The 26,783-nt window shown below is 35.1% G+C and overlaps 1 protein-coding gene across 1 annotated transcript in view; it reads left to right on the forward strand.

The window, feature by feature from the left end:
- The window catches only part of LOC121040279 (transmembrane protease serine 11C-like), a 51,531-nt gene that overhangs the window by 21,219 nt on the left and 3,529 nt on the right, over positions 1–26,783 (forward strand). The window contains exons 5-9 of the mRNA XM_040490756.1: positions 3,091–3,254; positions 18,976–19,014; positions 22,780–22,951; positions 24,150–24,409; positions 25,668–25,810. Of these exons, the coding sequence (XP_040346690.1) occupies positions 3,091–3,254; positions 18,976–19,014; positions 22,780–22,951; positions 24,150–24,409; positions 25,668–25,810 (778 nt within the window). The remainder of the gene's footprint in view (positions 1–3,090; positions 3,255–18,975; positions 19,015–22,779; positions 22,952–24,149; positions 24,410–25,667; positions 25,811–26,783) is intronic.

Genomic DNA, 26,783 nt, shown 5'->3' on the forward strand with positions numbered 1-26,783 from the left:
TTAAAACATAATATATTAGAAATTCTAAAAAATAAAAAAATAAGTAAAAGTTGAGAAATATCATATAAAAGACATAATTTTCAGAATGTGTTGAAAAATAAAAAGAGATCTGACATTACAGGGCCTACATCCCCACATGGTAATAATGCACTGAAACTGAGGCCACACACTGGCAATTCCCAACGCTCCCATGATGTGTGCATATGTACTTGCACCCTATCAGCTTCACTCCTCTCCTTTACTGGCCCCTCTAGAAATCCAATTCTACAGCTATTGTCTACCAGCGATGTTTATCCGAACACTGGTGAGGCACAGATAACCTAGGAACAGATAACCTGCAATAGATATGAAAAAATAGTAATTATGAGCACAAATTAAAGAAAGTTAATATGTTTTAGAATCTCCCCTCCCTAAAACTAGAACTTTTTCTGTTTAATTTTCCCAGTTTATTTTTAAATAATCCAGGCTCTTAACCAGTAGCCCCTCAAGACTTTATTGATATTAAATCATTTAACCTGATAACAACCCTGTATGATATGTACAGATCAGTTTCTTATTTTACAAATAAGAATACTGAAGCAAAGGTAGTTTAAGTGACTTGCCGAGGTCACACATTTAATAAATAATAAAGCTGTAGTTTGAACCAAAGTAGTCATATCTAGATGACCGCATCAACTTTAGCTTTCACTCCTGTTCCATGACAATCCATTCTCCACACAGCAAAGTGAATTTGAAGAGCACAATATCATCCTACTTAATATCCTCTAACAGTCTCTCATAAATTCCAAATTCCTTATACAGTCCACATGATCCTCCCTGATCTGGCCTTGCCTCTCTCTGACCTCACTTCAAAACTCCCATGAAACAAAGGACCATGATGTTTTTAAAGGCTGGGGTGATGGGGTATCTTAGGTCATCTGTGTTTGCTAACTGGTTTTGCCCAAGGAAAAGTAAAGTTCTCGTATTGTCATGACAGGAGGTAGTTTTACCATTTGGAGTAAGTAAAGTGCCTACCAAAGTTAGGCCCCCACCTGTCTCACAGAAACTGAGAGATAGAGTCTCTATCTCTTTTGATGGTTACATTTCAGAGATGGCTTTTGTGTCCTTGAGAAAGACATTTCTGGGGCTGTCAAACTGCAAGAGGCTTTTAAAAGGTTTGCCTATAGTTCAAAGAGGCAGAGAAAGAATTTATAACTTTTCTAAAGTAAATGCTCTATAAGGAAAGGGATATTGAGGTCTAGAGTCAGAAAGAAGACTTTAATAAAACTGAGGGAAGTATTAAGTCTCTCTTGCTCAGGGCCTTTGTACTTGATGTTCCTTCTTTCTGGGACATTCCTCCCCCATTTCTTCTCATGACTCACTCCTTCTTGTCATTAGGATCTCACCTCAAAGAGGCCTTTCCTGAAGCTGTCTAAAATGTTCTCACCTCTAATCTTCAAGTCATTGCTGTCTCCTTCATAGAACTCATTTTGAAGATTATTTTATTTCTTCATTTTCCTGTTTGTCTGTGTCTCTTAGTAGCATGAGAGAAGGCACCTGTGATCTTATATGTTCATAGCTGATGTAGCTCTGGTCCCTAGAACTCTGCCTGATATATTGCTTGGACAATATGCATTCATTGAATGAATGAATGAATGAATGAACTGAAACTTCAGGAATGGAAAGGAAAATACTGTAGCAAAGAATTAAAAGCATTTGTCATATAAAACTAAAGATTATTTTATGGGTCAAGCGAAGGTAACATCAAAATAACTTTTAGTTCATGTTTTTGGTAGAAAAGAGGATCATATGACTCTTGATGATGTCAGATTAAGAATACATATGTCTATATTTAGTTTAGTTTTAGATTGTTATTTGACCCAGGAGAAAAGTTCAGAGTGACATCCATGGTTGGACAAAATCTTTAAAATAAACAAAGCAATATAATATGTCCTTGTCTATTCCATGAGAAATAAAGGGCTCATCTCTACAAATCACAGAAGAAATATTAGCACTGCACAGGCATAATAGCAAAAGAACTGAGAATACTTAATAAATTAACATTCAACTACTAAATGCTTAATACTGTACAAAAGGAAATGGAAAGAATACATGTATAGTGCTCAAAGGAAGAGTGTCTGGTAAAACATAAAGTAGAAAGGGGTGTTATAGAAGTTAGCAAATCTATTATTTAGAATTATCCTGCAAAAATACTATTGAAATAATAAAGCTTTATTATTACTCAGAAAACCTTGGATCTTAGCCATGGTTTCTGTTTTGTTCATGGATATTATGACGGTTTGCAAGTGGATGTTTTCAAGATCTCTCTTGAGTCACATACTTTGAGGTTGTTGTGGATTTTCAAATATACAAATGTAGACAAATGCCTGGGAAGAGGGGAGGAGGTAGACAAACAGAGAATAGAGCAGAATAGACATCCCATCAAGTCAGTAGTAACACCCCCCTTTTAAAACTTATGATTTATACATTTACATCTTCAAGTCAGAATTACAAATAAAACAAATCCAGTCTAATGTGTTTGCTCACTCACAATTTCCAACAGACGACAAGAACAGGCCCACCCTTGCAAGTTGTGCCTCCACCAAAAACCAAACAAACAAACAAAAAGCACTCAAGATAATAAACGATTCCCTCATCTCACCTGTTATGTTTCATTTTGTTATTTGCTATCAGCCCGACATAGCACGTCCATGGTGGATTTTTGATACAAAGACATATTTATATTAATAAGTATATTTGCACAGCACTGAGATTTACAAAATACATTACTTTATATGGTGTGTACAATAGCCCAGGAAATACTATTATCCCCATTACAGAGACGAAGAAATTTGTAAGTACAGAGAATGCGAACAGCTTGCTGTAGTCAGGGAATTGGCAGATGGTGAATCTAGAATACAAACTCAGTTCCCTGACTCTAAATCACACTCTCTTTACTGTTCACCATGTCCACAAAGTGTCATTTCCACTCCCTTGAGAGTGCAATAGCTTCCAGGAGCTCTACTTAACAAAATTATAAAATGACTCCTCTAAGAATGATCGAGGCTCAGTAATAAAAGCATAATTTATTTGTCTTTTTCTGTTCTGCAGCCGAGCCCAAGGGAAAGTGATAATACATGCTGTGCTGAAGTTTAAGTCCTGTTTTAAAAATAATGCAGCAAAATTTTGGGATAGAATTGAAACCATTTTATATCAGAAGCTAAAGGGAAAACCTGGGTCTTTATGTATAGATTCTTCTTCATTTAAATTTTCAGGTAAGCCTTTTTATGTATGGTATAGAATGATTTTCATCTTTTAATTTTAATATGGCGTTCTGTTATAAGTATGAAAACAACACTTCCCTCCTTAATCGTAATTTCATATGCAGTAATTATTGCTTTCAACCACTGTTAAAGTAATCAGGGTCCATGTCAATCAATTTCTTGATATAGTATCATTCTTGTATTCTTGGAATTAAACCTTACTTGCTGACAGAGTTTAAAAAAAAAAAGTAGGGCCTCAAATAATATTTCCTTAGAAAACAAGGCAGCCTTAAACTCTTAATAGCTTGTTCTGTGGGTCATGATTTTTCCCTCAGTTCCTTTGGATATCTCAAGAATCTAGACTCCTGGGGCGCCTGGGTGGCGCAGTCGGTTGGGCATGACTCCAGCTCAGGTCATGATTTCGCGGTTCGTGAGTTCGAGCCCCGCGTCGGGCTCTGTGCTGACATCTCAGAGCCTGGAGCCTGCTTTGGATTCTGTGTCTCCCTATCTCTCTGCCCCTCCCCCACTCACACTATGTCTCTCTCTCTCTCTCTCTCTCTCTCTCAAAAATAAAGATTAAAAAAAATTAAGAAAAAAAAGAATCTAGACTCCCACATTACAGAAATGAGTTTGAATCTCTTTAACATCAAACCTACTTCCTGATGGGCCTTTAATGGGCTTTGTCTCTCTCACTCTTAAGTACAATGTATTTTTTTTATTTTTTTTTTAATTCCAGTGTAGTTAACATACAGTGTTATACTAGTTTCAGGTGTGCAATTGCATAAACCAGTTCTTATTCTTGGTCATCTAACAGTATTGTGAAAGACAGCTTCTAAAAGGCAGGGACAAGTGTCCCATAATATTCATTCCTAGGATAATGAGTGTCTCTCTGGTCTTCATAAAAGGACAGCCAACGCTCAGCACAGCTAAGCTCAGCTATCAGTTCTCAGCTACAGCAAATTTGACCAAGGGCAGAAAAGTATCCCCGCCCCTATAGGAAGGACTAAAAGGATGAAATGTTTGTGAAAAAAATAAATCTAGGCCAAGGGTTCATTTGCGTAGAACATCAAAAGGATCAAAAAGCAAAACCTGAACATGCTTCTCCTGGATAAGAAGTCATCGTGTTGTTGAAATGTGACTCTCCTCAGGTTATTAGATGCTTTCTCTTAGAACCTTCCTTCTTACACAGCTTATCCTGTGTGTGGTGACCTTGAAAGAACAGAGAAACAAGCAGATCTGCAAATTAGTGAAAAAACAATCTGGCTTCTTTTTCTAAGTCTAAAGTCAATCATCCCAAATCAAAATCCTTTAAACTCTGCCCTCCATTTTAACATTAACAAAGAAAGCATGTAAGTCCATATCTAACTTAAAAAATCGCTGAGAGAGGTTGAAATCAAATATTATGAAATATTAGTTTTAACAGTTATGAAGTACTGTACAAATACTTTGCTAGGCACTGTGGGGACTTGAAAGAGAAAAAGAGTATTGTTCCTCTCAACAAAAAAGTTTATAAAATAAATAAATACATATACAAGTATACACATTTAACCTCACACTGATTCAGCGTATATGAAAGACATAATTGGTATCATTATTACACAAATACGTTTTAAGTTTATCCAGTAGAAACAGTGTGATGTGGATTGGACCTAATGCTGTCATCAGCTGGTAAAATCAAACAGCAATTGCAAGTTGCTAAATGAGAACAGCTGAAAACTGGTTTTGTCAACAACATGCCCCAAGCCCAGGTTTCTCAGTCAAATGGTATGTAAACCCTTGTCATCACTTTTGGCCAGCAGTCCCAACAGAGGACAGATTCCTTTAACACTGGTCTCAGAGAAACTGGTTCCTTTCTTTCAGAGCACTTTCCAGGGTTTAATTACGTATTCACTAAAATGATTATTTGATTACTGACCATCTCTTCCATAAGTCATGTGCTTGTTTGCTCACCATTACATCTTCAAGCCTATGCAGGGGCTGGCATATAGCAGCAAGTGATTGTTGGCTGAACTGATGAATTCCACAATATCAAAGCTGCAACTGAAAACCAAAGTAGGAGAGAATATATATAGCCTTTCGCATCTAAGGTTCAACAAAGAATTAAGCCCTAACAAAAATGATGTGAGTGCCTGTTGTCAGTTCTCTTAAGGATGATACATAGGATGATTCCAGATTCATAAAAGAGAACTTCAGATAGGTAAAGAGGATTAAGAGTACACTTATCTTGATGGACACAGAGTAATGTATAGAATTATTGAGTCATTATACTGTACACCTGAAACTAATATAACAATGCATGTTAATTATATTTCAGTAATAAAAGGGGGGAGTTCATTCATTTCATAAAAATGAAAGCTCCCCACGGCATTAGAGCTTAATTCTCTTCCAGAATCCCAATTAAGGAGGGCTGATTGCAAGTCTGGCACATGTAGGCAGACACTGCCACTCCCAGATTTACGATGGAAGGAATGCTTCAATTATTGAGAAACATGAACACAATGTTTACTTTAATTTTCCAGTCATTCTTGAATTCCAGGAAAATGACATTCTACTGCCTTCCAAGGTACTAACAATCAGTATTTATGGGATTGTATCCTTCAGTGAGAGACAATGTTTTCTCTATCAATTCTAAACTCAATAGATCAAAGATTTTCAAGTTGATTGGTTAATATAAAACCTAGAAAAACCATTGATGGCATAGTTTTCCCCTGCCCATGAAAGAATAGTTTCCTAAAAAAATCTCTTATAAGGCAAATTCCTTAACCTAATACCATTGACTTCAATGGGAAAAATTTTTATGCATTCCAAAACACCTGAATTTATATTCACTTATGCTTAAACACTATCATATTCCTTTAAAATAGAGATGATAACTTCAATAGGTAAAATTGGTTAACATAGCCAATTTTCCTTTATTATTTTATAATATGACTACTTCCATGATCTTGTTATTTTATAGTATGATAACCAAAACAAAACATATATATGATACTTAATGTTTATGTAATTTAAATTTTAATGCACAAAAAAGGGGAGAAAAAAGAACAAGTAAAACAATGCAAATGATATCTCACTATGATGTACTTCACTATCACTGCCATAAACTATTACACCAAGAGCTAAGGAAAAAATGTAATGCTAGACTAGATGTACCAACTACACAACTGCAAGAATGACCACATGGTGGCCCTCTCCTGAAAGCCCTGGAAGGAAAAATTCAAGTCACTCCTTGTAAATGTGAAGAAATGCCTCATAAACATTTTAAACGAAATACCTTATAAAGTTAAATGCTCATAATTTTAATAAACATATTTTAAAATAATAATCATTTCGACAAAAAATACCTTGTACGTACTGGTATACTTAATTATCTATCGAATAGGTATGAGAAATATTTTAAATATTTATACTAAATCATAATTTGTTAAAGTAAAAACTCAAATTATGTGGAAGTAATAGAAAGAATAATAACAGAACTTTATATACAAGGATGACAGTACTGACTCACTGTTAAGAGTTTTATGAGAAGAAGAGTGAAACTCTGGCCTACCACTCATTTGTGAGCAGCTGGCCAACACTGAGATATGGATGATGATTTAGTAAAACACACTTCTGTCATGTGGCTTGATCCTGAGACAATGCATGGCTTCATTCATACCATGCTTTAAGGAACTGAACTAACTAATCATTCTTTGATAAATCCTAGAGGACATTTTTAAAAGCATACTATTGCCCAGAGGGTCCTTTCTTAACCGAGAGCCAATCTTAAGCTCTATAAACCTATTTTATCAGCAAAAGTTTTCTTAAAGTATTCTAACTAGTGTAAGACCTTGGCCATTCAAAATTCCTTGGAAATAAATCTTCTAAAAAAAGAAAACTTTCCAAAGAGTTCATATTTTATTTTTTAATAAAACAGAAAAAGTCTCTTCAAAATTATTTTTTTCAAAAATCTTTCTCAAAATTTCCACCTACTTTTCTGACATTGCTGTGGAATTCATTAATATATAGAGGATATTGGGGCGCCTGGGTGGCTCAGTCAGTTAAGCATCTGACTTTGGCTCAGTTCATGATTTTGCGGTTCATGGGTTGGAGCCCCACATTGGACTCTGTGCTGACGGCTCAGAGCCTGGAACCTGCTTGGGATTCTGTGTCTCCCCCTCTCTCTGCCCCTCCCCTGCTTGTGCTCTCTCTCTCTCTCTCTCTCTCTTTTTCTCTCAAAAATGAACAAACATTAAAAAAAGAAACATTAAAGTATATATATACTATTTTATATATATATATATATATATATATATATATATATATATATATATATATATAGGATATTGTAGTGCCCTAAGGGCATTTAGGGAAGTAAGGTTATTGATGCCTTCAATAAATGATCCCAAGTTTTCAGCTCTTATATTTGTTCTTTATATTTTATTTCTTTCTCATACTTCAATGTCAAGCAGAGTTCTTGATGTCACTTGTTTACTCTATGTTCTTTCTTCTAACTCCTCCAAATCTATTTACATATTTCACAGTAACTTATACATAAAAATTAGAAAAGCAAATAGCCTTTGTTTGTTTGTTTGTTTGTTTGTTTGTTTTGAGAGAGAGAGAGCAGGGGAGGGGCAGAGAGGGAGGGAGAGAGAGAATCCCAAGCAGTCTCTACACTGTAGGCATGGCAACTGACACAGGTCTCCATCTCATGTACTGTCAGATTATGACCCGAGAAAAGCAAATAGCCTTTGAATGAGGGTATTTAATTAATTAATTATAATTTATTATATGTATAATTATTAATTTATAACATAAATTATATTAATTAAATTATAATATAAATATATTATATTATATCCTTAATTATATAAGTTCTAGTGAGTTATTTTTTTAATGTAACTTTTGGCTCCTCGGACACCATCATTTCCTGATTCTTGACTTTATTCCAGAGAAAATGTTGCTAAGTCTCCTGAGAAATGTGGAGCATTATTTCTGATGGTATTTCAAAAGGTCTTCCAATAACCCTAGATATTTAATTAAAATAATATTTCTTTAGGTAATTTTAAAATTCAACTTTGAGCTTAGAGTTTGCAATATACAATATTGAATAACACAACTATTAGACACACCTGGAACACAGACATGTCCTAACTGATATCCAGCATCATCCATCTGAGGTTGGAATAGATCTGTATGATGATTAATTTTATGTGGCAACATTGCTGAACCAGAGGATGCCTAGATATCTGGTTAAACATTATTTCTAAGTATACCTGTGAGGATGTTTCCAGAAAATATTAACATTTGAATTGGTGGACTGAGTAAATCTGATTGCCTTTCCCAATGTGGATGAGCATAATCCAACCTATTAAAGGTCTGAATAGGATAAAAAGATAAAGGGTAAATTCTCTCTCCCTCTGCCTGACTTTGAGCTAGAATATTGGTTTTCTCCTGCCCTTGTTCTGGGATTTACACCATTGGAAGTCTATTTCCCAGGCCTTTGGATTTGAACTGGAATTACATCACTGCTTTTGTGGGTGTCCAGCTTGCAGATGGCAGGTCACAGGACTTCTCAGCCTCCATAATTGCCTGTGAGCCAATTCCTCCTAATGCATGGATGAATGAATGAATGAATGAATGAATGAATGAATACTTCTATTTCTCTAGAGAACTCTAATATAACTTCCCAAAGTGCACTGCCAATCACCATCAAGCCCAAATAATCTTAAGTTTGAAACGGGTTTTCAGACAGCCTACTTGCCTCACATAATAGACTAATGCTCTTGTCTCTCTTCAAATTTGTCCTAGCTTGTTTGCTTTCATTTCCCAAGAACCTAAGCCTTTTTAGCCACTGCACTCATGTCCAGCTTGAGTGAGTTATAACATAATCAAAATTAAGAGTGATGAGTTTTAGGTTAAAGAACTCCATTTTGGAAAAAAAAAGGAGAGAGAGTTCCACTTTGGGGGTACCTGGGTGGCTTAATTGGTTAAGCGTCTGACTCTTGATCTCAGCTTATGTCTTAATCTCAAGGTTGTGAGTTTAAGCCCCACATTGGGCTCTACACTGTGCATGAAGCCCACTTAAAAAAGAAAAAAAAAACAAAACAAAAAACGGCACTTTGGTAGGGTACATTAAGATTCATTCATTTTTGAAAAACACAAGGTCAAAGCTTTGGTTTCTAAAATTTCATTTTATAATATTGTGTAACATGAGCTAAAGGGGAGAGTCTTTAAGCAGACAGATTGGTTAGAAAATAATTAAAATGGTATAAGTGTGAAGAACTGAAAACCTGAACTGTCATAGTGAAAACAGTATTAGAATGGAATTGACATACCTGATATGAGGCAAAACAGTGAGAGAAATTGAATACAGCATCCAACGTTTAAGTCTGAGTAATTAGTGGAATGATAACTTCATATAGAAATAGCATACAATAGAGAAGTAGAATATAGGTGATTAGCTTACATTTTGAGTATTAGATAGAATATACCTCACCAGATAAAGTTATTTATCAAGCATTTGGAAATAAAATATTGGTCCTCTGAAGGAAGTTTGGGTCTAAAACCATAAATATGATGGTCATTCCCATAATATAATAATGAAATACTAAAAAAGAATAAGATTGCAAAGAATATAAGAAGATGAAAAGAGGAAGAGTCAAAGATAGAGTTTTGGGGAATATTTTCACTTATTAAGAAGAAAAAAAGAGGGGCGCCTGGGTGGCGCAGTCGGTTAAGCGTCCGACTTCAGCCAGGTCACGATCTCCCGGTCCGTGAGTTCGAGCCCCGCGTCAGGCTCTGGGCTGATGGCTCAGAGCCTGGAGCCTGTTTCCGATTCTGTGTCTCCCTCTCTCTCTGCCCCTCCCCCGTTCATGCTCTGTCTCTCTCTGTCCCAAAAATAAATAAAAAACGTTGAAAAATAAAACTTTAAAAAAAAGAAGAAGAAAAAAAGAGGAGTCAATTTGAGATTATAAAAAAAATAGATGAAAGGGTATGAGAAAAAGTTTTATAAATATGCCATGTGGAATACATGAATTTACCATCTAGGAAGATGGAATAGATGTACTTTTCCCTATTCCCCCCACTAAATACACCTAAAATCCCTAGATATTATATATAAAACAAACTTAAGAAGATCCCAGACTGAGAGGTGACCTCAGGGCCCAACAACATGGTAACAAGTCCCATCAGTTTGCTTCATACATTCTAAAGTGGGAGCTGAAGAAGCCAGTGATCCAAAAACTCCCAAGAATGCAGGGGGTTGGGGGGTGGGGAAGGCTTGCTTTCGTTAATCAAAAGACCAGAAAAGCATCAATATAGCAAGATAGAATGCTTTTAAACAATAACTGCTCTGCTGCAGCCAAAACACCATAGGAAAAAAACTATGGCTTTACCCCAACCCATGGTAGCAAAAGCTAAGTGGGGATCCTCTATTTCCACCCTTCCTGGGCTCTAATTAAATATATACAGGATTTATATACTGAAAACTACACAGCACTGATGAAAGAAATCAAAGAAGATGTAAATAAATGAAGAGAAAAATCATCTTCATGGATTGAAAGACTCAACATAGTAAAGATGTCAATTGTCCCCAAATTGATATACAGGATTATCTTTTTTAGAAAAAAAAAATGTAGGAGAAATCTTTTGTATCTAGGGCTAGGTAGAGTTCTTTGACTTGACACCAAAATCATGTTCCAAAAACAGGAAAATTGATAAACTTCATCAAAATTAAAATTTTTGTTCTGCAAAAGTCTATTAAGGATGAAAAACAAGCTACAGACAGAAAAAAAAAATATTTTCATACCACTTATCAAAGGACTAGTATCTAGAATATATAAAGAACTCTCAAAACTCAGTGAAAAAACAATCAATTTAGAAACTAGCAAAAGACACAGAGACATTTAACCAAAAAGAATATACACATGGGAAATAAGCACATGAATATGTGTTCGATATTATTAGCAATTAGAGAAATATAACTTAAAACTACACCCAGGGGTGCCTGGGTGACTCAGTCAGTTAAACATCTGACTCTTGATTTTGGCTCAGGTCATGATATTACAGTTTGTGGGTTCAAGGCCAGCATTGAGCTCTGACAATACAGAGCCTGCTTGGGATTCTCTCCCTCTCTTTCTCCCTCTCACCTGCTCATGTGTGCTCTCTCTCTCTCTTTCTCTCTTTCTCTCTTCCTCTCTTTCTCTCTCAAAATAAATAAATTTTTAAAAACCAAACAAAAAAACTACAGTGAGATATTGCTACATCTTTATGAAAATGGCTAATTTTTTTTAAATGATGACAAAACCAAATGCTGGCAAAGATGTGGAGAAAATGAATCATTCATATAGCACTCATGAGAATGTAAAGTGTAAATCCATTCTGGAAAATAATCTGGTTCAAAAAAAAAATTAAACATACAACAGCCATACAACCCATTAATTGCACTCCTAGGCATTATCCCAGACAGATGATTGGGTTTCCATAAAAACTTATACATGATGTTGATAGCAGCTTTATACCTAAATGCCAAAAACTTAAAACAATCCAGATATTCTTCAAGAAGTTAAGGGTTAAACAAAATTGGGTACATCATACCACGTAATACTACTTAGCAATAAGAAGAACTTGGATGAATCTCTAGAGAGTTACATTGAGTAAAAGAAGTCAATCCAGAAAAGGTACATACTGTATGAATCTATTTACATGAATATATGGAACATTCTTGAAATGATAAAATTATAGAAGAGGAGAACAGATTAGTGGTTACCAGGGATTAAGGAAGGAGTAGGATGGAAATAAGTAGATATGACTATAAAAGGGCAACATGACAAATTCTTGTGATGATCAAAATGTGCTGTACTTCGACAGCATCAATGTCAATATTCTGGATATGATATTGTACTAGAGCTTTGAAGATATTGTCTTTATAACATCTTGTAAGATATTGCCTTTGGGGGAAATTAGGGAAGCGTAAACATTATTTATTACAAATGCATCTAAATCTGCTATTTATCATAATAAAATGTTGGATTTTTTTAAATTACATTTAAAAAACATACACATTTCTTGGAATTAGATCTTAGATGTCCTGATGAATTTGGCTCTTTATCTCTCGTATTCCTAACTCTCTGAGTTACTGTTGTAACAAATATGATTTAAATGAGTCATAGCATGAATCTTTTAAATGTCTTTGAGAAGTCTGGCAATCTTTTAAGACTCTGAAAAACTAGCACTATGGAGTTACTCCCACTAAAACATAATGATAATATTTTATCTTCTATTTCAGCAACCTAAAATATTTTCTTATTGACATTACATTCATTTCAGGTGTACAACATAATGATTCAATATTTGTATATATTGCCAAATGAACACCACAATAAATCTAGTTAACATCTGTCCCCGTACATATTAAGAAAAAATGTTTTCTTGCGATGAGAAATTTAAGTTCTATTCTCTTAGGAAGTTTCAAATATGCAATATGAACTAAAGTTACCATGGTGTACCTTACATCCCCATGACGTATTTATTTTATAACGGGAAAATAATCCCCTTTTGACTCCCTTCACCCATTTTTCCCACCTCTCCCCACCCCACATTGACTGATTTGCAGATCCTTGCATCCATGGAATGAATTCCACTTGATCTTTTAATGCATTGATGAATTCAGTTTGCTAATATTTTATTGAGGATTTTTGCATCTTTATTCATCAGGAATATAATTTTTTTCATATGACATCTTTGATTTTGGTATCAGGTAATACTGGCTTCATAACATGAGTTTGGAAGCGTTCCCTCCTCTTCCATTTTTTGGAAAGGCTGAAAAGGATTAGTATTAATTTCTCTGTGAATGTTTGATAGAATTCACCAGTGAAACCATCTGGTCCTGGACTTTTTAAGGGAGCTTTTTGATTACTGATTCAATCTCCTTATCAGTAATCAGTCTGTTCAGATTTTCTATTTCTTCATGGTTCAGTCTTGGTAGGTTGTACATTTCCAGGAATGTATCTATTCCTTCTGAGTTGTCAAATTTGTTGGCATTATAATTACTCATAGCAGCTTCTTATGATTCTCTATTTCTGTGGTATCAGGTGTAATGTCTCTTTCTACTTCTGATTTTATTTATTTGAATCCTCTCTTTTTTTTTTTCCTGGTGGCTTTAATTAAAGGTTTCTCAAATTTGTTTATCTTTTCAAAGAACCAGCTCTTAGTTTCATCAATTTTTTTCTATAGTCCTTTTAGCCTCTATTTCACTTATTTCCTCTCTGATATTTGTTATTTCTTTCCTCCTGGTCACTTCATTCTTCTTCTAGTTCCTTGAGATGGAAAACTAGGTTATTTGAGATTTTTTTCTTGGTGTTAAAATCTTTGGGCATTCATTCATATAAAATTGTAAAGATACTAAAACTATGAGGCAAAACCACTTTGATTCTTCTTTTATATTACTGATGAATTAAATACGACTCTTTCCGGCTTCTCTTAATGCAATATACTTTAAATAGCTGAAAGTACCATATACTAGATGCCAGTTTTAATGTTTTTTCTCCTTAAAGTGATCTACTAATAGATAAATGTATCTACTGCTACTGTAAAATTCTTCCTTATACTTTAGAATCATATAGCTTTTTTATCATTATTATTAAGTTTCAGATCAGGTTTCAGATTAATTATTCAGATAAATTATTAAGTTGTGCTTCCAAGAGCTTTCACTAAAGCTCATAATGTGGAATAATATCAATAAAGGACAAGAAAAGGCATTCAAAATATGAATACCTCTTTTTTAAAAAGGAAGAAATTTCTTTACTTAGTCTGTCAACTCAGGTCAGGAAGAAATTTAAACTTAAAGATTTCAGAAATATTTTCCTAACCAGTTTTTCCATTCTTGGTACCTTCTACATTCTTGTCTCTTATGTAGAATTTCTGAAGAAAAACATGAGTCCTATATGTTCTGGGTAAGAAGAGAATAGTTGTGGTTTGTGTTTAATGACAGGTTACTTGTGCAAATTCAAAAGCCATGTAATTGTCATAAATTTACTCATCAGTATTGCATAAAATAAATCTATAAATTCTCTTATGGTTATCACTGGGTCAATTAACCAATGCCTCAATATTTTTATTTTTCTTGTTTTTTTTAAAGTATATAGTTCCAGAATAATTTATTTTTCTGTAGAAAAATACGTTTAAAACAAGCAACTTAAGGGACACCGAGTGGCTCAGTTGGTTAAGCGTCCAAATTCAGCCTAGGTTATGTTCTTGTTGTTCCCAAGTTCAAGCCCCACTTCGGGCTCTGTGCTGACAGCTCAGAGCTGGAGACTGTTTCAGATTCTGCGTCTCCGTCTCTTTCTCTGGCCCTCCCCACTCATTCTCTGTCTCTCTCTTTCTCAAAAATAAATAAAACATTTTTTAAAAACTTAAAGAAAAAAAGCAATTTAAATAAATTCCAGAGAAAAAAATTTAATTCTTTCAGCATGAAGAAAATATTACAAGGCGATGGTTATTTTGCATCAAAAACTAATATATGCAAATTGGCAAGAGCAAAAGCTAAGAAATCATATGAGAAGAGAGAGTTAATAAGAAAACCTTCTTGGGGCACCTGGATGGCTCATTGGTTAAGAGTCTGACTCTTGATTTCAGCTCAGGTCACGATCTCACATTTTGTGAGATCCTGCCCTGAGTGGAACTCTGTGCTGACAGTGTAGAGCCTGCTTGGGATTCTCTGTCTCCCTGTCTTTCTGCCCCTCCCCCGCTCTCAATCTCCCTCTCCCCCCCCCCCCCCCCCATCTCCAAAATAAAAAAAAAAAAAAAAAAAAAAAGAAAAACTTCTTGGAGAAGCTACCTTTCAAGACAGTTCTTAAAGAAAGCCACAGACCTGAACTGAAAGAAATCCACGAAGTATTCTCTGCTTGGTGTTGTACCAGAGCCAAGCCATCAAAATGCAGACCTTCACAAAATGTCTAGGTACCAGGGAGAACAAAAGTGAAAGTGTTACCCTAAATATTAACTTTCTCTCCAATGTGTGTCCTCAAAAGGACCCCTTAGAAACACAAGCGTGTCATGTCAAAAGCATAAGGTAGATGTTATCACTTATATTTTCTATTGCTCACTCTACCAGCATAACTGTCTAAATATTCTCCCTAGCACATGTCTTGTCCTCTCTTCATTACCAGTGGTCTTTTGTGCTACTATCAAAGCTTAAAATCAACAATGGCTAAGTATAGAAGAAGCACAAATAAGATCCAAATAAGTTTGGATTTTTCACATTTCTTGAAATATGCATTAAGATTAGAAAAATGGAGTGAGTTTCTACCTTTAAAACTACTACCTGCATATATAATTGGTTATTAGGTTTAATTAATTTTAAATATTTAATTAATTTTAAAAGGTTTATTAATTTTATTAAAGGATTTTATTAAAAGATGTATTTATTATAATTAACTCTTAAAATATTTTTTAATGTTATCTTCAGAGTCAAAATGGCAGACATATTAAAGATATGTACTGTAAAAAAACTAATCTACATCACTCTGAGGAATGACAAATATATATGAAACCACAGAGATAATTTTCAGTCTAATTAGAAACACAAAGAAAAGCATTTATTGAGGTTAAGTATGCAGCCACGTGACTAATCAAAACCTTCAGTGTGTGAAGAATTCAGCTTTTGTTCAACCACAATCCAAGTCCACAACTCTGTTCCTTTGCCGTTTAATTCAGACCGGTCTTATTCACACTCCTTTTTGGGGGGGAAGTTAAGGGGCAGGAGATGAAATTATTATGAATGAACTTCCAAGGTTGATAATTCCTGTGTGATAAAACAATTCTAGTAGCTACCTTGCTCAGTAAATCCATGCCCATTTATAATTTTAAAGTTTTCACAGACCTAACACATGAAAATTTTTAAACATCCCATAAAATACATTCTGTAACAGAATTCGGCTACTCTCCTCTATATTTTTAATGCTAGAACCCCAGGGAAACTATCTGAAAAGTAGGATTAATCAATTTATTTAGCATTTGGACTCAGGTAAAGTAAATAAATTCACCTGAGTAGAGTTAAAGTTCAGGATCTATGAAAATTTATATTATAAATGTATCTACTGCTACTATAAAATTCTTCCTTATACTTTAGAATCATGTAGCTTAGTTTTCATTATTATTAAGTTTCAGATTTTTTAAGGAAGAAAATATTCACTGGATATCAGACTTTTACCAGTACATCCAAATTTGCATATCTTACTTTCTAATTCCAGAAAGATAGCAAATATTAAATAATTGTAGATTCAAAGCCCATTTAGAAAGCACCTAGGTATCTTTTCTAATTCAATGTTCAATAATGAGTGAATTATGGCTATTATTTCCCCCACTTATATTTAATAGCTTGACTCCTTTCCAAAAAATGTTTGTCATCAGCTATTCCTAGTTCCCCTGCTACCCCTCGATGCTAAGTGACTTTTCTTGGTGCATCCAATTTTCTATGCACAAATCTGCCATAGCATTAATCATATATTAAATTATCTACTTAGTTGTATATCTCTTCCACTACACTCCAAGTTCATTGAGGACAGGGTCCATGTCTATTGTCTTTGATTCCTGGCCCATAGGAGAAGATCAGCACACAGTTCCTGAGCTGCTTTTTAAAACCACTTTGTCTTATTATCTATCCTTTGATGGAATCTCCTTTTGGCAAGGGGAATGCCATTGTTTGTTGTCACTTCCTTTATACGTTACATTGTAAACAGAGTACCTTACGTTACAGAGTTGACTCCTTGATTCAAGCATAAATCCATAAGAGTTCTAGCTTTTGAGTGTGAGCCAAAGACTTACAGCAAACACAAATAGCCACAGCAGTGACTCAATCCAAGGAGTGACAGCTTAAATCGCTTCCCCCATTTATTGTACCTGTCTGTCTTTCACCTACCCAAGCAATAGTTATTCTATTAAGCTCTGGTATAATACAACTATTAAAAGCAAATTATAAGTCAAAAACATTTCTCCCCTTTAACAAGACATACACCAATAAAGAAACCTCAAAGAAAGAAGAAAGTTCTGTGAACATAGTAGAGTTCTCTAAATAATTAGTTCATAAGGTGTAGCATTTAACATTTTTCCGGTCAAGTTACAGGAGTATAATCATTTCCCAAACTTTTGATATGGTTTTGTATATTTTGCTAACCACACAAAGCTCAAAATGAAACTCTAAAGGTATCATGTCCAATAAAAATTAGCTTCTGGAAGGCAGCTATGAAGGATTAGGTGGAAATGAGCCACCTTTCAGTTTAAGTGGGTGTGGCTCATACCTACTCAGTCCATCTGACAGTTGAATTGGTCCTGCCTTTTTGTTCAAACAAGTTGACTTTCTGGTAAAGAATTCTTTTGTCCCCTTGATTTGTTGTGCAACCTAAGGTAAGAGTGTGTAACTATAATTGTCATATATAAATGGATACTCCCTCCTGGATTTATAGAAATGCAAGAGCATAATAAAAATGAACCTCCATTGGCATATATAGTATTTAACCTACAGAGCAACTGATGATTCATTTTTTGAAGAGAAACCCTTAAGTAGAAATGGCTAGTATATTTATAGTTCTCTACATCTGAAATTTGGGGCATAATTGTGATTCACTTGTTCACCCTCTCCCCATATACCTTCATCATGAATTAAACACGTTTGCAGTTCTGCAGAGATTTGGGGCCCACAACAAAATCATCTATTGTAGATCTCATTCTGAAATATTCCCTAGATGTATAGGAATGAGTAGACAATATTAAAGTCCGCTTTATTACTAATTTTTTTTATCCAAAACAAATTGGCATACTTAATTGAGTGTTCTGAATAACTGAAACCACACAAAGGGTATTAATTTTAAAAGGATGAAAATATACCAAAATGCACTCAACACCAAAAAAAAAATGCACTGCATAAATAATGTGCATAGTCTCTCCTAGTTATTAGCATTATTTGTTATGCTGTCTGGTTATTTCAGTATCTAAGCCTGGTTTCTCAAAAAGCAGAGCCTGAGACAGACTCACATGTGGTATTTGATCTAAGAAAGAATAAAAGGCAAAAAGCATAAAATAAGGAGGGAGAATTTCCAACATCAGGGGCAACTCTAGCTCCATCCCATAGAATCTTCTGAATTATATATCAGAACTGTGCTCCCCAATGACTAACAGGGGAAGAATTTGTCCATTGACACCCATCTTGCACCAGCTCCTACAGAGTTAACTCCTACATTTCCTATTGTCCATCTGGGAATGTCCAGCAGGCCCCTCTGGCAGAAAGTGAGAAGCTAAGGTGCTAACTTGAGAAGGGCATGTGCCAAATTACTCCTGAGTAAAGTGAATCCAAATCTGTATGAAATCGGTCACCATATTGTGGCTGATTTTAGATATGGCCAAGAGTATTTAAAGTGGTACAAAGACTAATGTTAAATACATTCAGTTACCTGGTGACTTGGAATCAAGACACAGTGAAAGATCACCATTTTTATATATTTTAGTACTTTTTAGGACCCAGACCTTTTTTTCAACTTATAATGGGGAACTTGAGAGTCTTTAGAAACAGAGGAATGAAAACTAAGATTTTATTTCTCTCTATGCTAATCCATGAACATAGAAAGCATATAGTCAAAACTGAATAAAATGATTGTTTACAGAATAATGTGTTCCCCAAAACAAAATAATTAGTATTAATTAATATTTTAAAGTGTTCAGAAATGTGAATATTTTTTTCTTTTTCTTTGACTTTTAGACATTGAAATGCCAGGAGCAGAAAATCTTCTCAATACCTGTAAGTTCATTGACAAAGAGTTATTTTCTAATGAAATTTAATTCCTTGGATGGCAAAAAAGAACTTCACTTGACAGTCAATACAGTGTACATAAAGATGTAATGGGAAGCCTGCTTTCAGAAACTTGTAAAAGGATGACTGTGGCTGATCTTAAATTGACTGATATCATGGATTTTAAATGAGGAAGACATTATTACATGCCATAATGGCAGAGGGTATCTAGGGACAAGCAGTGATAATTAAGAACTTAGGATCTAAAACCAGCTACACATCAGTGTTGAGCCCCAGATCATACACTTACCAACTGGATGAATTTACATAGGTTATTTAATTTCTGAAACCTTCAGTTCCAAGCCACTGTGATGATAAAAGAAGGCAGCACAAGTAAAGTACTTACAAAAGTGTACAGTTCATAATAAGCACTCAGTAGATTTCAGCTATCTGTATTTTTTATTCTGCCTATAAAAGCTTTAGGCCTAGGAACTCTCTGTGGAATTCTGATGATACAAGCCAAGTTCAGTGTGCTGAGACTTACATGCAGGCAGCTCCCTTGCTGGCCAAGGCATTCTGCTTCTATTCTCCGAACCACTGCCCAGGGAAATCTGATCCACAGGGTTGCCAGAACTTGTAGCAGGCTGTCAGAGGAGCACTGCTCTTACCTGGGCAATGAGACTAATTCTGGCAGCTGGAAATCACCCTCCAGAGCCAAGCAACACCAAAGTCATTGGTCCTTACTACCTTCCAGTCACAGCATAATTATTTCTGAGCAACCTGGGCAAAACTTAAACACAAAGCTTTATTGGATTATTTTTCTTTCTGATATATTTTTACTGAACAACCCTCAAGGAACTTAATAAGACATTTTAGGCGTCCCTGGGTGGCTCAGTTGAACACCCAACTCAATTTTGGCTCAGGTCATCATCCCAGGGATGTAGGATCGAGCCCTGCATCAAATCCCACGTTGGGCTCTTCACTAAGCATGAAGCCTGTTTAAGATTCTCTCTTTCTCTCCTCTGCCTCCCTGTCCAACTCCCACTCTCTCTCTCTAAAAAAAAATTTTTTAAGACATTTTAAAGTCAATTATTCCAATTAAAAAATTTTGTACTGATACAATCAAAATCCACAATTAAAAATTTGTCAGGTTGATGGGGCGCCTGGGTGGCGCAGTCGGTTAAGCGTCCGACTTCAGCCAGGTCACGATCTCGCGGTCCGTGAGTTCGAGCCCCGCGTCAGGCTCTGGGCTGATGGCTCAGAGCCTGGAGCCTGTTTCCGATTCTGTGTCTCCCTCTCTCTCTGCCCCTCCCCCGTTCATGCTCTGTCTCTCTCTGTCGCAAAAATAAATAAACGTTGGGAAAAAAAAATTAAAAAAAAAATAAAAATAAAAATTTGTCAGGTTGATAGAAAAGAGGTATACAAGACAGGAATAAAAACAGTAGTAGGAAAGAGACTGGCCAATTTGTATTCTCTCTAGCCAGAAGACTAAGCAACCATCCAGATCAGCATTCTGAATTTGATTTGACCTATCTGAGGTTTTAATTATATTTTAAATAAAAAGTAAAGGGGGGAGAGGGAGGCAAGAAAAATCAAACAGGGTTGAAGAAAGAATAGAGTCTGGTACATGACAAAGTATGTTAAAGTACAGTCATAAATGGGATGCAAGTTACCAGGGTAGGGAGGCTGTAAGAGCTTGGTAGATTCTTTGTTGTTTCTGAAAGTATCAGCCATCAAGTCTCCATTATATTCCTTAAATTCTTGAAGTTTACCCTGTGACCTTTTGATATAACAAAAGCTCCAAGGTGTCATGTAAGATTTCAGCAGAGGTAATAACAAGGTAATGCTGCAGAGGTGGCAGCCAGAAGCTTAACAGACACAACAACCATGAGTAAATGGGAATTCAGGACAGAAATTAATGGACAAATATAAATTAGGCTACAGTTCTGAACAAATGCACAAACAGGAAAGTGGAGTCAAACAGGGGAGGTCCTCCAAGCCCACAGAGAAGCATCTTTGTTTTTATATTCCTCCGAAGGAAGTTCAGTAAAGGCCAACTTCCTTTAGGAGTTGTCCAAATGGAAGGGAGGATAGGGAAGAACCATTATACCTTTGGGTTCTGAGTTATTTGTTTTATCCTCTGTAGATTCCATGATAAGGGAGTGGAAAGAAAGGAAAAGAAAGGGAGTTATAGTTAGTGGGTCAATATGAAAGCTCATTCAAAAATAAAAACCACAAAGGCTCTGCTTCAGCTAAGTGGTTTTATGAAAAGGATGCCTTAACAACCTGAGGTTTAGATTGCATCAAAGAAAACAATCTAGAATCAGAATCAATATACAAATTTAAGGACTTCAGAGGGTTAGTGAAGATCTTTTTAAGTCTGCATGTCCCTCCCCTGTGTTTCTGGTGCCTTTCCACCTTCAGGAAAGAATATCTCAAGACACATCTTAACACATTTCTGTGAAGCAATTGACCATCTAACCTTTCCAATTAATTTAAATGTTCTTGTTCATGATACAAATACCTTTCTCTAATTCAGAGTTGCTTAACCTTAACACTATTAACACTGTAGGCCAATTTGTTTGTTTCAGGGACAGTCCTGTGCCTTCTAGATTTTTAGCAGCATCCCCAACTTCTACCAATAAATACCAGTAGTGCATCCTCCACCCCAATTATGACAACCAAAAATATCTCCAGATATTGCCAAATTTCTCCTGGGGTTAGGAGTGGAGTGCAAAATTGTCCCTGATTGAGAACCACTGCTTTCATCTATGCCCACTGCACTGATTATGGCAAGTTTTTCTCACTCTAAGTGTTAGGAACACACCCATTACAAAAATGGGTCCTGCAGTCAAATATCATTTTTATTTCAAGACGTCTTATGGGTTATATGACATGGACTTCATTTCTATATACATTTGTTGAGCACCTCATAGGTTATAGGTTCTCTGTGATAGGTTCTAGAAATATGTATATATTTTAAAATATATGGTTCCTGCTCTCTAAAACATTTAATAAGGCTGACAATCTCTAGTAAAAGATACAATAAATTGTTAAGGAACAAGCTCAGTGCTTTAGCTGGAGTAACATGACTTAGTCAAGAGAATCAGAGAGAGACACAATAATAGTGAAGTTGTACTATTACTGCAAATTTGCTTTAAAGACTTAAAGAGTCCAGCAGTTTCTCTGGATCTAAATTGACACTAGAGCATAGTCCTGTTTCAGAGAATCGTTTTACTTTGAGAAAGGGTTGGCTATCTTCATGTGTTATTCCTTTAGGCCAGATGTTGTGTATTGTAACTTAAACGCTAACACATTTCTGTCTACTCTATCTCTTGTCACTATCCCATTGGCATTTGTAGCCATTCACTCTTTCTTATAAATGTTTCAGAGCAATCACTGTGTTAAACAACTGCTCACAAAATTACAAGCCACACATTTTCATATACAACCTAGTAACTGGTTATCAATTATTATCTTCTAAATTCAAACACTTCATTTTATATGCTTCTTATAACAGATCATAGCAAGGTGATACAGACACACAGAGAGTTATGTGACTAATGAGGATGGGCAGGTGAAAATGTCAATCTATTTTGGGTGAATTCTCAAAAAATCTCATATCAGCAGTTAGTCCTAACTTCTCCAAGACTATGGGCTTTTCCTCAGTTAACAGTTAATAGTGACGTGTATTACAAGAATTTGTTAACTATAGCAATGCATGCAAAAGCAATATCAGTATCATTATAAGCTAACTAACTCCATTTTGAGCAGGTTGTGGACAACGAACAATAACCCCTTCTGGCAACAAGATAGCAGGGGGCAAGGATGCCCAAGAAGGGGAATGGCCTTGGCAAGCTAGCCTTCAACAGAACAGTATCCACCGGTGTGGAGCCACTCTGATTAGTAACAGCTGGCTTGTCACTGCTGCTCACTGTTTCATAAAGTAAGCTCTGGACTACATAAAGGCTCAAAACCACTCATGCACCTGAAAGTCTGAGATACATATCTTTTAAGAACATAGATTATACAACTATGCCTCCAACTATTCAATACTGTGAAGTATACTCTCAAAATTTCTCAATGAATTATCAGTTTTTAAAAAAAGATATATTCAGGGTAGAGCAGGAATTGTCAACAATGGCACTATTATATTTGGTCCAAATGATTCTTAGTTTTGGGGTGAGGGGTATCCTGTGCATTATAGAATATTTAGCAGCATCCCTGGTTCCCACCCACCAAATGCCAGTAGCATGCCCCCAGGACTGAAAACCAAAAATGTCTCCAGTTATTACCAAATGTCTCCTGAAGGATACTAAGTTTCCCTTAGTTGAGAATCACTAAGCTATGCTTAATCCATTTTATAAAGAAACTATAAATCCTAAACTGAACACTATTCTTCTATTTCTTTCTCATCATTATTTCATTTGGTCTTATTTATTTAATCATAAGTATTTGAATTCATCCTGCATCCTCCAATATATATTATAGCCCTATTTGAAATTATTATTTCTTTAAAAGATACATTATTACACCAAAAGTTTGCTTTGTTTTTACCCTTTTGTTTGATGTTTAATTTTACTAATTTCTATTGGCTTTATGTAGCACTTATTGGTTTTATTTGTAAATAAAAATCCCTCTTAAACTTGAGATTTTGAATATGTTCCAGCAACACTATTTTTCAGTGCTTAATAGATAAACCCTTGATTAACAAATAGTAGTAAAAGTCATAAGTATCTTCCTATTTATAGTTTTTAAATATTATAAAAGAGGATTTCTTCTATTTCCTTAATTTCCATAAGTTTACTCTGTCCCATAATCTTGCCCACTTTTTATTTAATCTTACGATCTTGTCTTATCATATTTAGCTTTCTAAATATCCTTGAGTCTTTCTGGAGAGATAAAAGGTAGTTTCCATGGCTTATCTCTTAAAATATATCTTATTAAAAAAATAAAATATAGCTTATTGCATTATTCAAAGTCTATTCATGTTATTATTATTTTTCTCTTACACATAGCTTTACTTTTATATGTTAAATGCACTAAGGTATTCAATATGTGTCTAATTGTTTTAAAACATATAAGATGTTAATTCCTGCAACTCTGAAATATAGGACTTTTAATAAATAAATCTATTTCTTTAGGGCCAGGGATCCCAAAGAATGGAATGTTAGTTTTGGTCTTCTTTTAAGTGATCCACAAACAAAACGAAGTATCAAGGATATTATAATTCATGAAAACTATCATTACCCCGCACACGATAATGACATAGCTGTTGTGCATCTGTCCTCGCCAGTATTATACACAAGCAACATCCGAAGAGCATGTCTTCCTGAAGCTACTTACACATTCCCACCCAATTCAAATGTGGTGGTCACTGGATGGGGAACATTAAAGTCTGATGGTGAGTTCCTAACCTTCTTCCATTACATGGTTTGAGCTCTAGGAGTTAAAAAAAAAATACTCTGAATCACAACTAAACCTGAGATAGATTTTCTCTGGATCATTTTGAAGAGGATAATGTGCAATGGATTGAAAATTTATCTTCAACCACATTCATATGGAAACTACAATTTCCTAGAGCTTTTACCATAATTGCCCTTAACAATGGTAGTTTTAATAGAAATGCATTGTTGAATAAGTAATTCATTTTCTTCCATTTTCTTCATTCATTTTCCAATAAATATTTATCTTGATTACCACCTTTATGCCAAATACTGGTCTAGGTGGTTTGGATATATAAATCTATAAAATAGGCAAATATTCCTGCCCTCAAAAGCTTATATATTTAGTAAAAGAAGACAATAACCATAAAATACAATAAATAAGTAGATTACACAGCATGTTTTATGCAGGTAAGTACCAAAGCAAAACAAACAAACAAGACTACAGAGGTTTGGGTATTTTTGACGGGGAGAAATGAATAGCTCTATGTGAAAAGGCAATACTTGAGCAAAGATCATTTAAATATGTGCATTCCCATGACCTTGGTTATGTAAAGATTTAGTGGCTATTTATGTTCATAAATGCATTGGAAAGCAGAAAAAATAAATCTAAAATTAATTTTGAGGTTCAGAATTACAGTAACAGCAGAAAATCTTAAAATGATTATAAAATATAAGTTTTGGAATTTGAATTTTTCATTTTGTTTTCTAACACATACAAGTAATAAATATAAAATTCCAAAACAATTCAAAAGGGAAAAAAATCCCATTACACATGGATGAACACACTAAGTATTTCAAATATGGTCATTTTTTAATGTTTATTTTTGAGAGAGAGAGAGAGAGAGAGAGAGAATTCAAGCCAAGGAGGGGCAGAGACAGAGAGGGAGACCCAGAATCCAAAGCAGGTTCCAGGCCCTGAGCTGTCAGCATAGAGCCCGACACGGGGCTCAAACCCAGGAACCATGAGATCATGACCTGAGCCAAAGTCGGATGCACAACTAACTAAGCTACCCAGACGCCCCTAAATGTGGTCATTTTTAACAATAGCTTGGTATGTTCATTGCATTACTACTTTGTTACTAAGAAAGGAGGCAAAAGCTTAATTAAAACATATGTTTTACATTGATTTGGAAATTGTATACAGTAGTACAAATAAACTTAGCCAGAGATACTAATATTGACTTCAGCAAAAAGTATACACTTTTCTTCCTTTAGGAACAAGTCCTAATATACTCCAAAAAGGATTAGTGAAGATTATAGATAATAAAACCTGCAACAGTGAAGAGGTATATGGTGGTGTGATCACACCTGGAATGTTGTGTGCTGGGTTCCTGGAAGGAAGTGTGGATGCCTGCCAGGTAAAGCCGCCTATTCCATTTTCAGGATTTTTTCCTTGTGTATTTTAATTCCAATTAATTTGTTCAATTTTCTCAAAAGACTGACAATTTTTAAAGGTTTAAGTTTGTTTTGTAGCCAGAGTAATTAATTAGAATTATATTGCCATCTGATAGGTCCTACTAAAATACTAAAGAGCTAAGCCTCTCTTATGGTTATAAGAAGCTGGGAATAAGACTGGGGAAGAGACTAAATTTGGAATAAGCAGGAAAAAGATGAAGGGAATTTTGGTAAATTTAGTTGGATTGGCCCTCTTTCACTGAGAAACACTCAACTGAATCCGACAGCAAACCGAACGATCATGGAGCTTTCTTAATTTGAGTGGCTTCAACACCCTAAATATTTTATTTATTTAACAATGTTTATATAGCATCTCCATGTGGTAGCCACTGTTTTAAGCTCTTTACAAATGCTAATTTCTTCCAGTTATGACAATTCTGTGATGTATGCTTGTACTATTATAAGCCCTATTTCTTAGTTGAAGGGACTGAGACAAAGAAATCAAGTAATTTGTCTAAACTTACACAGGCATTAAGCGGTAGAACCCAGATTTAAACAGAGGATTTGGGGCTGCACAGCTTATATTCTGAATGCTATACTAAGCTGCCTTTCCTTATGCTTAATATGCTTCAAACACCTCTCAGGCTGTTTACAAGCAATAGTCCCAGAGTTAACAAAAGTACTACTCTGGTTATCTAGGCGGGCAGAATCGGGTAAATCCAGGACAACCCTTATTTTACTCCTTCATTTCTATGCACTACTATGTCCCATACTCTGTGCTAGGTGCAGGGGAGCTAAACGTTAATAAAGCATTATTCATGTACTCTAGGAGCTAGAAGACATACAAACAAGTACTTGTAATACATAATTATCATCTCCCATTACAGAGTCCCATCTTTCCAACTCTCACACTAACCCTATTCTTCAAAGTTATGA

Source organism: Herpailurus yagouaroundi, unplaced genomic scaffold (assembly GCF_014898765.1).
Source record: "Herpailurus yagouaroundi ecotype Mexico unplaced genomic scaffold, PumYag 28, whole genome shotgun sequence".
Classification (NCBI taxonomy): domain Eukaryota; kingdom Metazoa; phylum Chordata; class Mammalia; order Carnivora; family Felidae; genus Herpailurus; species Herpailurus yagouaroundi.